The sequence below is a fragment of the Panicum hallii genome, chromosome 9 (genome assembly GCF_002211085.1).
Source record: "Panicum hallii strain FIL2 chromosome 9, PHallii_v3.1, whole genome shotgun sequence".
NCBI lineage: Eukaryota > Viridiplantae > Streptophyta > Magnoliopsida > Poales > Poaceae > Panicum > Panicum hallii.
In genome coordinates, this window is record NC_038050.1 from 69,430,613 (window position 1) to 69,443,624 (window position 13,012).

At 50.0% G+C, this 13,012-nt stretch overlaps 3 protein-coding genes and 1 long non-coding RNA gene across 7 annotated transcripts; 2 read left to right on the forward strand and 2 right to left on the reverse strand.

Annotated features, from left to right (window-relative positions):
- Window positions 1–582: 582 nt before the first annotated feature.
- On the reverse strand, window positions 583–2,181 carry LOC112875662 (pollen-specific leucine-rich repeat extensin-like protein 3). The gene has a single exon (XM_025939595.1). It carries the CDS (start codon window positions 1,857–1,859, stop codon window positions 1,113–1,115), a length of 747 nt encoding a protein of 248 aa, XP_025795380.1. The 5' UTR covers window positions 1,860–2,181; the 3' UTR covers window positions 583–1,112.
- On the reverse strand, window positions 583–2,804 carry LOC112875663. The gene is made up of 2 exons (XR_003225203.1): window positions 2,278–2,804; window positions 583–746 (listed from the first exon to the last, which is right to left on the reverse strand). It is a non-coding gene; the product is annotated as an uncharacterized LOC112875663 (long non-coding RNA).
- A 1,470-nt stretch (window positions 2,805–4,274) lies between these two features.
- Window positions 4,275–6,814, forward strand: LOC112872547 (alcohol dehydrogenase-like 2). Of its 4 annotated transcripts, XM_025935575.1 has the most exons (10): window positions 4,276–4,434; window positions 4,580–4,716; window positions 4,833–4,876; window positions 4,961–5,286; window positions 5,402–5,484; window positions 5,572–5,647; window positions 5,747–5,811; window positions 5,987–6,082; window positions 6,199–6,360; window positions 6,437–6,814. In XM_025935575.1, exons 1-10 carry the CDS (start codon window positions 4,398–4,400, stop codon window positions 6,557–6,559), a joined length of 1,149 nt encoding a protein of 382 aa, XP_025791360.1. In that variant the 5' UTR covers window positions 4,276–4,397; the 3' UTR covers window positions 6,560–6,814. The 4 variants fall into 4 exon arrangements, with proteins under 4 accessions (XP_025791358.1, XP_025791360.1, XP_025791357.1 ...); XM_025935573.1 differs by having other exon boundaries at window positions 4,275–4,434; window positions 4,833–5,286; XM_025935574.1 differs by lacking the exon at window positions 4,276–4,434 and having other exon boundaries at window positions 4,451–4,716.
- A 3,357-nt stretch (window positions 6,815–10,171) lies between these two features.
- On the forward strand, window positions 10,172–12,422 carry LOC112876512 (alcohol dehydrogenase-like 5). Its single transcript, XM_025940641.1, has 9 exons — window positions 10,172–10,285; window positions 10,403–10,539; window positions 10,639–10,682; window positions 10,792–11,117; window positions 11,209–11,291; window positions 11,386–11,461; window positions 11,553–11,617; window positions 11,717–11,812; window positions 11,938–12,422. The coding sequence occupies exons 1-9, from the start codon at window positions 10,249–10,251 to the stop codon at window positions 12,214–12,216; spliced, it is 1,143 nt and encodes a 380-aa protein (XP_025796426.1). The 5' UTR covers window positions 10,172–10,248; the 3' UTR covers window positions 12,217–12,422.
- Window positions 12,423–13,012: the final 590 nt, after the last annotated feature.

Consider the following 13,012-nt stretch of genomic DNA (forward strand, 5'->3'; position numbering starts at 1 on the left):
AACTTGGTTCACAGTAGAATTCTCCTAAGTGGAGCACCTCACCTCCCATTTGACCACAAACTTAGCAAGTGTGCAAAGGCATATCCCACATTCATCAGCCAAAGAAACACCTTTGGTGCAACGTCGACAGCTTGTGTCTTGACCAAAGATTATGGAAGGTAAAAAAGCAATGGGAAAACAGAGATTTTTTTTTATTTACTCTTACCAGTCATTCAGTGACCAAAAATATTGACATAACAAATGCTTATCAAACAGCCAGCATTTCAACCGATCCTACCAGCTCAATTGCATTAGATAGCATCACTGACATTACCAATAGTAGGAAGCATGATGGGGCTGGTCTTGTGGCTAATTGCCCCTGGAAGTTCTGGGGTGTTCAATGCCCAGCGCAAAAGCTAATATAATAACCATGATTCATGATAAACAAATACAGCCCATGATTAACAAGAGAAAAGGCAGGGCCAAACGGCGATGTGTCACCAAACATGCTTTACAATTCATGTGATCATAATAAGATGAGCCATCGTACACCACAAAACAAACGACGTCCATGTCGCACCAGAAACCGAAGCTTAATTGCAATTGCCTACCGAACAAAATCTATCATGATGAGGATCCAAATATCAACCCCAGAACAAAGACCAAGTTTATAGGTCGAATCACATGCAGAACAAGCCAGATTGGATTAGTCCCTACCCTTTGGAACTCACAAGCAGGAACATTGTAAGCTAGCTCAAATAAGTTTACTGCAAGAGTAGCCAGGCAAGAGTTGATGAGTCCTATTGAAGATAATATCATAATCCTAAACAAATTCTGCATATGAGATTCTGCCATACATAGTATTGCATAAACTTTGTTACAAAAAATTAGCCAAAGATGAGCAATCCATTTGCTGCCAAACGCCGCATCTCCCATATACACCAACAAAATATCAAGGCAGGTAGGAGCACGCTAGGGGGAAAAAAAGAATTTTTGAGCTAAGGTTTGAGTTGGAGCTAACAGAATGTGATTGTATTACTGCTTCCTCCTTTTGTCGCCGCCGCCTCGCCAGATCTCTCCTACACCAGCCGTATCTACACATCGGGCGGCGGATGCATCGGTGGCTTCCTGGGTCACGGGTCGCGGACGCGGGGGCTGGTGGCCGGCATCGCCACGCCGGGCGAGGGCGGCGTCCGCGGCGAGGGCAGGCACCCGAACCCGAGCGGCGACGTCGGCACGTGGATCGGCGAGGGCATCCCGCGGAGGCGGCGCATGTAGGCAGAGATGGGCGACTCCGCGGTCATGCAGACCGCCGGGAGCGGCGGGAGCGGGGAGAGCGCCGGCGGTGCCGGCGGCAGGATGGGCGGCGGGCGCGGCGGGGCCAGCGGCGGCGGCCGGATACGGTGGAGGCGGGAGGGTATCGCCGTCGGCGGCGGCGGAGGCGCCATGATGGGAGGCGGAGGCGGCGCCATTATGGGCGGAGGCGGCGCCATGACCGCGGCGGGGGCGGGGGCGGGGGCGGCCGGGGCCTGGGGCGGGAGGAGGTGGGACGGCGAGCCGGTGAGCTTCTGCACGACGTCGCGGAAGTCGGACTTGTCGATGTTGTAGACCGGGGGCTGGGGAGGCGGGTGGTCGGCGGGGACGGAGGACGCCTGCGCCAGCGGCGCCGGCGGGAGCGGAGGAGACGCGCGCGGCGGCGGAGGGGACGGCGCCCTCATGGCGGAAGCCGAGGCGGATGCGGGAGCAGAAGAGGCGGAGGCGGAGGACGACTGCTTGGAGATCTTGTAGGAGGCCTTGTTGAGGGACTTGAGCGAGGAGGCAGCCGCGGAGGCCGAGGACGGCGGCGGCGGCTGCGGGAGGTTGGGCTTGTCCATGACCATGGCGGATTGGCGGAAGTCGAGGAGGAGGCGCAGTGGGAGATTGGGATTTGGGGAGAGCGAGGGAGGCCGCGGATGGATGGATAGGCGACAGGCTCTTCTCTTCTGGGGCAAACCAAAAGAGGAGCAGTGGGCAGTGCGGTGGTAGCAGTGTCTGGCTACCCACAGCCGAGCCGACTGGTGGGTGCGCAGCGCCTCAGCCGCTCTCCGTCTCCTCCGTCCGTGGATGCCCTGCGAAATTCTGGAGCATTTCGCATGTCGAACGCACGCACAGTTTCGCGAGGTTTCTACGTTTGTGTTCTTCCCTCTGAATTCCTGATTTCTTTTATTAACAAATTATTGACCACTAATCATCCTGTTAATGTGGAGATTATTGGGCTCTGTTATGATAGCTTGACGAAGAACAACAGAGAAACCAAACCTGGCTGATGAAAAATTGAGGACGGACATTTTTGTGGTGATCACTGCTGCTCTGAGCGACATTTTCAGCAGAAGCAGCAGCCAGATTGGCCATGGCCCCAGAAGCAATCACTGCCGCAACAAGAAACCGTACGACCACACGATCCACAGGGCGCTGGACCACCACCTACACGCCATCAAAGTAAGATACTGCCGCGAAAAAGCAGTCGAAGAAGAAGGAGCAGCGGCAAGTAAAGGTAATCTACTGCCGCTACTGCTGGGATTAGCCTAACCTACTAAGCAGCTAAGCGCCTAAGCCATCGATGGAGGTGAAAAGATGTGCTCGAATGGAAGGGGACGCGATGCGTAAAAGACAGGTCCCGAGAGATTACGAGGGGCGATCAGCAAGCACTAGCGGGGCCATGTGACTGATGTGAAGGCCGTAATCGGGGTGCCGTTTTGTTTAGACTCCGATCGCTTTCCGGGCTTTTAAAAAAACGACAGCACGCACGGGAAGCTCTGCTTTGACCGAAAGGGTGTCTTTGACCGGCCGAGGGCAGAACCGTCCCTTCAGATGGGGCTAGCCAGCTGGAGGGAGTGCGTACGTAATACTAGTCGAGAATCTAATCGAATTATCTGCAAAAGATTTTCTAATTCACCTCATTACAGTGCAGGGCAGAAAAGGACCTCTGTGAGCCAAATAACGAAATGGCGTATGCTCTTATCATCACTAGGATTACGAATTCGTTTGAGGCTTTGAGCGAGTTCATGGGCATGATGCCCCCTCGCCAAGTCTTTGCGCCGTAGCTAGAGTACTTAGAGGGGGAAAAAAAGGTACTAGTACGAAGAGCGCCGCACATCGTGCGCATTTGAACAAAAACTAAACTTCGCTTGCTCGTACAAAAATAAAGTGTTAAAAAGCGGTTTGGTGGCTGTTAGTGGGCGTGAATGACGAACCGCGATCCAGTCTCTTCGAGCTGGAAAGGGAGTGGTCATGGGGTCCTGTTAGATTACGTGCGTGCAATTGCAGTAGGCATCCAAGGGAGAGGAGACGTCCCGTACAAAAAGAGGGGAGGCAAGAATATGCAGAGCGCTTAACAAACCATTTTCTCTTTTTTTTTTCTCTTTGGAAAAAAGCGATGAAAGATACGAAACGGGTCCGAATCGCCGAGTGTCTGCTATGGAGCGAAGATGCTGCAAAATGTCAGCAATAAATCGGCTATGTTAGAATTAGAATTCGGTCCAGATAAACAATACGGACCGGCTCTCTGAGGCCCAATGGGACAAAGCCCGCTAACTTTTGAGCCTTCAGTGGACTGGGCTAAACTGCCAAACTATCGCGAGGCATTATCAGCCCAGCAGCAGTTTAGCAGGCTTAACAATTTTACAACCGCCAGAGAGCCCAGCCCAGCACGTCGATCGCTACCACCACGGCACCATCCAGCAGAAAGATACCCGCAGGCCCAGCGCCCCAGCTCTTTCTCACAAGGCAAACATGTATGGCCAACCAATTTGGCAGCAGCCGAACCCACCACAGCTGGGACTGGACCGCGACGCATGCAGCACGCGCCGATCTAGCCACTGTCCGCTGTCCGCCGAGCACTGTCGATCCACATCAGAGCGAGCAGCTGATGCCTGAGGGGACCACGATCTAGTTCCAGCGCTGCTCCGCCGTCGGTCTAGCAGTTCTGCCTACGTCGCCGGCGGCCGGCCTTCATGACACGAAGCTCTCCTGCTCTGCCGTAGCAGCCTAGCGATCGCCGATCGGCTGGCTGGCAAAGATCTCGACGTTCTGGGCCGTGCGTGCGTGAAGCTGAAGCACGGAGTCTCTTGGATAAGTTCTGGACGCCGCAGCCACGTTTGAAACGATGGAGTGGCAGCAATGATTTGCCGTCTTTTTCAAACGTCAATTCCCAGTGGCGCTACAGAGCTGCGGACCACAACCCCTGGTTACCAGAGCACCCACGAAGTGTCCGGAATCACAGAGGGCAGGGACAGGACAAACGCATGGTGTGTACATCATCCTAGTCTGCCTTCGCTTTCTCCCTGCGGCTCAGCTCTCGCGAGTTCGCATTCTTTCCTCAAGCTGCCAGATCTCCTCTCGAGCAAGTCTCCAGATCTTCCAGCGTAACTCTCCACTCCATGGAAGACCAGAGCCCCAAGCCCATCCGCTGCAAAGGTGCCACCAGGCTAGCCCAACCAGCATGCGTGCTACGTATATAGCATTATAGCCTACATGGCTGCTCATTATTTAATAATCTACGGCTCAATCTCTAACCATCGACGTCTCCGGGTCATGCATGGCCATGCGTGGCAACAAGCAGCTGCGGTGTGCAGAGTCGCCGGCGAGCCGCTCATCGTCGAGGAGATCATCGTCGATCCACCGAAAGCGTACGAGATCCGCATCAAGATCGTCTGCACCTCCCTCTGCCACAGTGACATCACCTTCTGGCGCGCCAAGGCGAGTATACTAGTAGCTGCCACACAAAGCTCTGTCTTCAGAACTTCAATCCAGTCGTCGTACCCTGAACTATCCAGTTCTTTCTGATTCAGTGATTGTTCCTATTTTCATCTCAGGTAGCGACGGCTTTTCCAAGAATCTTAGGACACGAAGCCTACGGGTACGTCCATTGTGAATTTCTCCTATTTTTTCCTATTCCATGGGGCCATGGGGGTCGACGCGACTCGGGCTGCGCCTCGTGCAGAGTGGTGGAGAGCGTGGGGGAGCATGTGGAGGGCTTCGCCGCCGGCGACACGGTGGTGCCGACGTTCCTGGGGCAGTGCGACCACTGCCCGGGCTGCGCGTCCGAGCACAACAACCTCTGCACCACGGTGCCGTTCGTGTTTGGCCCCGGGATGCGGCGCGACGGCACCACCAGGTTCCGGGACGCCCATGGGAACCCCCTGCACGACCTGGTCGCCGTGTCCAGCTTCAGCGAGTACACCGTCGTGGACGTGACCCAGGTCGTCAAGATCGACCCCGCCGTGCCGCCCAAGCTCGCCTGCCTCCTCAGCTGCGGCGGCAGCACCGGTGATGAACCTAGCACAAGCAGATGCATGCTCGAGTTTGCGAGCTGCCGAGCTGGTGGTGTGGTACTCTCTTCTACTGACCGAAATGGTTTCCACTGACTCTGAAACTGATGCAGGGGTGGGAGCTGCATGGAGGGTGGCCAAGGTGCAACCAGGCTCATCAGTGGTCATCTTCGGGCTGGGGTCCGTTGGATTAGCGGTAAGCCTGTGTCGCTGATGCTTCCTTTCAGCTCGTAGACATGCATGGGCGCTAGCTGATTAGCAAATAAACTTAATCACTGTACAGGTGGCGCAAGGTGCGAAAATGTGTGGAGCATCCAAGATTATCGGCGTTGACATGAACCCTGACAAAGAGGAAGTTGGCAAGTCCTCCTTTCCATTTGCTGTATTTTGTTAATACGGTGCAGAAATTCTTTGACTTGAAACCTGAAGAAAAGATTTGCTATATATTCATATGACAGGGAAATCATTCGGTGTGACGCATTTTGTTAATCCATCGCAGTTGGGCAACAGTTCAGTCACTGAGGTATGGTCAGAGTTGCATAAAACAGATTGCTTCGAAGAAGAAAGACTGGAGGTTCCATTCCATTATGTAACAAAGAAAAAAAAGAACAGATTGCTATCTTTTTTTTTAAGATGAACAGATTGCTATTTAGAGATAGATCTAGACTCACTTGTTCGTGTTCCCTGCTTAAACACAGGAAATAGCGAAGCTGACGGGCGGTGGCGCCGACTACAGCTTCGAGTGCATCGGCGTGTCGTCGGTGATGACCGATGCCTTCACAAGCACCAAGCCGGTAACATTGTCATCGCATCCCGCCTTATCATCCTCCATTTTCGAACAAGCACATCATTTCGGAGGCAACCGTGTGCATGCAAATGAGCTGACAACTGCCGCTGTTCGTGCCGCCAGGGCAAGGGCAAGACGATCATCCTGGGCTTGGAGAAGGACAACGAGCCAATCTCGCTGCCGTCCCTGGACCTCCTGTCCGGCAAGTGCGTCATGGGCTCCTACTTCGGCGGGCTCAAGCCCAAGACCGACGTCCCGACCCTCGCCCAGAAATGCATGAACAAGGTTACATAAAAAGCATGGACAGTGTTACCATTTGGGAGCAGGGCACGCACTGATATGTTTGTTCAAATGCGTGCAGGAGCTGGAGCTGGACGGGCTGGTCACGCACGAAGTCGGCCTGCAGGAGATCAACACGGCCTTCGACCTGCTGCTGCAGGGGAAGAGCCTCAGGTGCATCATATGGATGGACAAGGACAAGTGAAGTGACGGCGGCCGCTGAGTTTGTGATTTCTGAATCAAAGCAGTAGAGTATGCTTCAGTTTGAATGCCTTACTGATGTGCTGTTCTCGAGGTCGTGTAGTATTATGTCATTGTCATTTTGAAGAGAAAAAAAAACGCAGTGGAGCTCAAGAGCTGCAATTGTGTAACGTGCCAGCGTCACACCTGCGGTAGGCTAATCTGTGCTGGAATGAGAAGTGGTCTTGTTGTGGATGTTAGTTGGACTTGAGGCAGGATAGTTTGGTCTGTGTGCGATGGCAGTACGTAGCAAAGAAAAAGGAGAGGAGAAATAATGTGCAAAATGCTTGGGGAACCAATTGGAAAAATGATTAAGAAAACACTGTATCATTACTATTAAACAAACAAAGAGTGTGCCAAAAGATGATTAAGAAAACGGTTGGGAAAGAATTAACATTTAAGCGCGAGCATGGTCCATTCCATGGGCTACGATTTGGGTAATCAAATAGGAAAAAGCCCATCCAACCCCCCTCACAACGATCAACACAATCTGATTTATCCTCCTCAATTGAAAAATCAAATATTCGACACCTCCAACTATTGAAATCGTCCAATTTACTCTTCTCGGCGGTTTCGAAAGGCGGTTTTGCCGACACGTGAAAGAATCTTGGTGATGGTTAGAGGGGGGTGAACAGACATATCTGGAAAAGCTAAAAAATTCTTCGCAGCAATTAAATCAGTCGGAACTTTCTACTCTAGACCGGAATTTCTGACAGAACGAAAGTTCTTATACGAAATTCAAAAATAAACTTGAAACTGCGAACCTGATTGAATTAAAGGTTGAGCAACGATACTAGGATATTTCTGCAAGTGAACTTTGCAAGCATAATAATTTGAGTACGTAGATCGGCACAAAATAAACTCTAGACTAATAAGACCTAAATAAATACAATAAGCACAAGACACAAGAGATTTATTCCCGGAGTTCACTCCCACTAAGGAAGCAACGTCTCCGTTCAGGAGCTCACAAAGAGCCGGATCTTCCACTAACCCTTTACCTCACTCAATCAACCACAAAAGAGGATTGAGTCATTTACTATTTGAAATCCATAAAGGATGGGTAATACAAACTGCCCGAGGTACACACGAGAGGACGCTCAACCGGACAACACCAAACCGTCTAGAAGCAACCTTCAAGAGTAACAAACGCGAATCAATGGATGAGAATGCTTCAAGTGCTCTTGAGATGAACTTGGCCGCCCTCACACTCAAATGGTTAAGTCTCACATCTCAATCTTGTTCTCACCCCGACCCCTATCTCAAATCAACTAAAGGATTAGCTCGTGAAAGGATTGGGAAGGAGTAGTAAATGCTCTTGGAGGTGTTTGACTCGGATTAGATCAGCAGAAAATGAAGCAGGCGCTGAGGGGGTATAAATATCCGAGCCCTAAAAACTAGCCGTTAGTGTGCAGAATACGTGATTGTCGGAACTTCCGATACAGGGTCGGAACCTAGCTAAAATCAGTTGGCTGAGAACCGCTTGTCAGAAGTTACATGAAACTTCCGATTGGTGTCGGAACTTCCGACCTAGCTGAAAACCCCCTTTCAGAAGTTACTAGGAAGTTCTGGCACACACTGAATAAGTCAGAAAACTAGATGCATAAATATGTGATTCTGTGTCTGTCTTTGATGGTTAGCATCTTAAATAAGTATTTTGACACATTCAATGCTATCCATTCGCATCCCTCTTAAATAGTACGGTATTTTTTATACTCAAATTCAAAATAGAAAGTATTAAAAGATCTTCTTTTAAACTCAATACCGTTCTTTAAGCAAATTTGGTGTCTTTTCTTGCTCTTTTTTATTTCATTGAATTTTAACCTGTCCATAACTCGATAAATTTATTAACTCCTCAATTTTGTATGTCATCAACACCAAAACCCACTTAGGGGACCAAATGCACTTTCAACGTAGCGTCATATCAGCAATCTTACGTAGCGCCACATGAGCCACAATGGGGTAAATTGGACTGTGTTAATAGTTTAAGGTGGTCAACTAGACTTTATTAAAAAATAGTTACAAAATATGTTTTTCTTAGAAAACATATGCAACTAACTAAAATTCCTTAATCTGATTTCATCATAGAAAAAATATGAAAAGATAGTTTCATACTTCTTTCTAAAACTATGCTCTATCTTCTGATTCCTAGTTAGGAGTTATTAGATCTTTCAAAAATGCTTTGATTAAAATCATTTTTATTTCCAAATCAAAATTAGGCATTTTTAACGGAAGTTAGCTTCAACTCGGCTCGTTTAGCTTGTCTAAAATGAGGTTCAAACGATTCAGGAGATGATAGTAAATAAATTGAGACCACTTACAATAAATATCAGAACCAATTTTTAGAAAATATTTAAAAGTATGATCATAGGATCTCAATAATTTTTAACTTTTAACTGGACACTATAAATTGAGCATAACTTTAGAAAGAAAAACTAAAATTATTTTCATATATTTGTGAGCTAAAATGAATTTTAAGAGACTAAACCAGATTTTAGAATTTTTTGTTACATATATTTTCTTAGAAAAATATTTTATAATATTTTTTTGATAAAGTTCTGTTGACCCTTTGAACTATCAACACGTCCAATTTACCCTCGTGGCTGACGTGGCTCTACGTAGAAATGCTGATACGATGTCACATCTGTAATTTCAATAGCTGGTGTGTTAAATATCCAATTTTTTAATTGAGAGGGGTAAATCAGATTGTGTTGATAACCGAGAGAGGTTGAAAGGACTTTTTCCAATCAAATATCGCCTGCCGAGGCCCATATGGGACTGGTGGACCCTATCGCTTGCTATTAATGCTATTAAGTGGGATGGGCTGAATTGCCGGATCATCCGGCCAGCACGACGACGGGATGGAGCCCATGCAGGAGAGCAGCAGTAGTTGGCAACATGCCGGCCAACTAACTCATCATGGGAGGCGGCTACGCCAGTAGTTGGCCAGTGGACCCGTCCCGTCATGAATATGAACGCGCTCTCAGTTTTATTTTTTCCCCAACCACGGCTCCCAAACACGTTTCGCGCCTGCGCAAGCTAGATTCAACTTTAACCGCCGCCGTCGGCTTTGCCCGGAAATGGCGAGAATTTTCGCTGGTCTAGGCGGCCAGCGATAAATAAGGCTGAGTCCAGCGCAATGCGGACTGCCTCCAAGCATCGGTCCCACCAGCGAAATCTACTTAGCAAATCGCTATCTCCAGCAATAGCTCGCATACGCCGGCGCATCCCTTTCCGGCGGTGACCAGCCGTTGGCTCCCGCCGCACCGCGGAACCTGAGCAAGTAAGGTCCGCTTCCGTCGTCATTCTCGTCAGTGTGGATAGGGCCGAAATGGTTGGTTCTGGTGGAATACGAAGAAGAGAGAGAACCCATGGCTACGCGTCCACGGGAGGTATTCGCAAAATAGGAGGCCGCTTACGGTATTTACCGGAACCTGCTACGGTGGCGTCGGATGTGCTTTTTACGCATACGGGACCATTTACGGTGTCCGCTGGACTCAGCCTAAAAGCCGTTCCAGGCGTCACGCTGATGTGTATATATATCTATAATTCTATACTCGCCCGATTACTCGCCGGCTCCTGACTCGGTTGTGCGTCAGAGACAGAGAGAGATCTCAGTTCGGCCGCCATCCACTGCTGTCTCCAGCTCAGCTCGCCATGGAGGACCAGAGCTCCAAGCCCATCCGTTGCAAAGGTACCACCACTCGTCCACTCCTGCTCTTGTTCTTCCGCTCCGCTCGCCATGGATGTGATGTCAGTCCATGTACTGCAATGTTGCTGGTAATTTCTAACAATGGACGGCAACATGCAGCGGCGGTGTGCAGAGCCGCCGGCGAGCCTCTCGCCATCGAGGAGATCGTCGTCGACCCGCCGAGGGCGTACGAGATCCGCATCAAGATCGTCTGCACCACGCTCTGCCACACTGACATCACCTTCTGGCAAGCTAAGGTAAAATGGTGCCCAATGCCCGGTGGCCGCATGCAGTTCATGTGCAAATACTGATCAATCCGAGTGTGTTTTTTTTCATCCTCATCCTCATCCGTATAGGTGGCGCCAGCGTTTCCGAGAATCTTAGGCCACGAGGCCTACGGGTACGTACACCAACGTGTTGTTATTTGTTCATTGGAAATACAATACTTGCGTGCTGCAAAGCGGCCGCTGACGAGTGACGACGGCGTCGTCTTCTCCGCGGAGATGCAGGGTGGTGGAGAGCGTGGGCGAGCACGTGGAGGGCTTCGCCGCCGGCGACGCGGTGGTGCCAACGTTGCTGGGCCAGTGCGACCACTGCCCCAGCTGCGCGTCCGAGCACAACAACCTCTGCTCCTCGGTGCCGATCACCTTGGCCCCCGGGATGCGGCGCGACGGCACCACCCGGTTCCGCGACGCGCAGGGGAACCCGCTGCACAACCTCTTAGCCGTGTCCAGCTTCAGCGAGTACACCGTCGTGGACGTGACCCAGGTCGTCAAGGTCGACCCCGCCATCCCGCCCAAGATAGCCTGCCTCCTCGGCTGCGGCGCCGGCACCGGTGAGCCTGGCTGGCTGCGGCTAGTCAACCTGAGTTTACAGTTGGTATACATTCTCCACCGATTCAGTATACAAATATACAATTCAATCAGGTGTGGGAGCTGCGTGGAGGTTGGCCAAGGTGGAACCTGGTTCGTCAGTTGCAATCTTTGGTCTGGGATCGGTCGGATTGGCGGTACGTCCGTGTGTCGCTGCCGCTCCTTCTCAGTTACCATAGGCATGAACAAACTGTAACTTGTGGAGGCCAACCTAATTGTCATTGTTTTCAGGTGGCACAAGGCGCAAAAATGTGCGGAGCGTCCAAGATTATCGGTGTAGATCTGAACCCTGAAAAGGAGAAAGTTGGCAAGTGAAATTTCCCATTTGCATCAGCATGTCTTCAAATTCTCCTCTCCAAATCTGAAGAAAAAAAAATTGCTGCTTTTTTCTATCACAGGGGAAGCTTTCGGCGTGACGGATTTCGTTAATCCAACGCAGATAGACAAAAGCTCCGTCAGTGAGGTAGGAGTAAGCTTAAATCCAACCTCATCATGTGGTTGCATGTACCCTGTAGGTTTCGTGACTAACCTGTTGGTGTTTCCGTTCCCTGTTCAATTGCAGGTTATCAGCGAGATGACCGGCGGCGGCGTCGATTACAGCTTCGAGTGCGTCGGCTTGCCCTCGGTCATGACCGATGCGTTCAGAAGCACCAGGACGGTGCGTTTCCTTCTACTATATCCATGCTAATTTTGACCTGGGACTCCGCCGGAGCTCTCTCTGTTTCTTCTTCTGAATGAATGAATGAACCCGCCGAGCTATATGATTGTGCTCGGTGTCCGCAGGGCAATGGCAAGACGATCATCCTGGGACTGGGGAACCAAACCGACCTGCTGTGCGTGCCGGCCCTGGAGCTCCTGTTCGGCAAGTGCCTCATCGGATCGGCCTTGGGCGGGATCAAGCCCAAGACCGACATCCCGATCCTCGCCGAGAAATGCATGAGCAGGGAGCTGGAGCTGGACGGCCTGGTCACGCACGAAGTAGGCCTGCGGGAGATCAACACGGCCTTCGACCTGCTCCTGCAGGGGAAGAGCTTGCGCTGCATCATATGGATGGACAAATGATTATTGTCGTTAAAATTGTGGCTATGGAAAATGAATAAAGACGGTGGAGCAGCAGGAAAAAAAAATGTCGCCGCGTTTCAGTTTGCATGCATTGCTGATGTGCCGTTCTATAGTTTTTCTTTTTCCGAAAAGGGAAATTTTATTTCTAAAGGTCGTGTATCTTGAGAGCTGCAATTCGTCGCAAATATAAGAGCAGTTTACCTCCACTCTTGTAGTATCGTTTCCTGAGAAAAAAAAAAGTAAGTAGAATATATATACACATGTTGGATCTTATGTTCTTGCATTTGTTCTAAACACAAAAGTTCAAAAAGATAATAAAAATCAGACTCGCGGTTTGAGAGAAAATTACAATTCAAGTTTGAGATTCAAAATAATTAATCACCCACACGTCCCCTCTGATTGAATTTAACTTCATTTTAGCTATCATATACTATAGCACTAATTTCATATACTGAAAGGCATATAAGATTTTCGGAAAGAACTAACAATTATGCACGGACGTTAATTGCGCGATCATATGGGGCTCGACCCTATTGCAAGATCTGAGCATTTTACATCCGGTCCCGCTAGATTTTGGCCTCTCCATGTCTGTTACCGGGCTTGGTCAGCAGAAACAAGGCAAAGAAAATCAAGCCAGACTCTTTCCAACTAAAAAGGAGTGGGAAGCTCAAGCCTGATTCGAACCCGAAGTTGCCCATAGTTCGAAATTAACTAGACATTTTTCGGTCCTCATAAGTGGGCTGAATCAGCTTAATCAGGTCGTATTTGTTCGTAGCTTAATCAGCTTGTTGTGTTG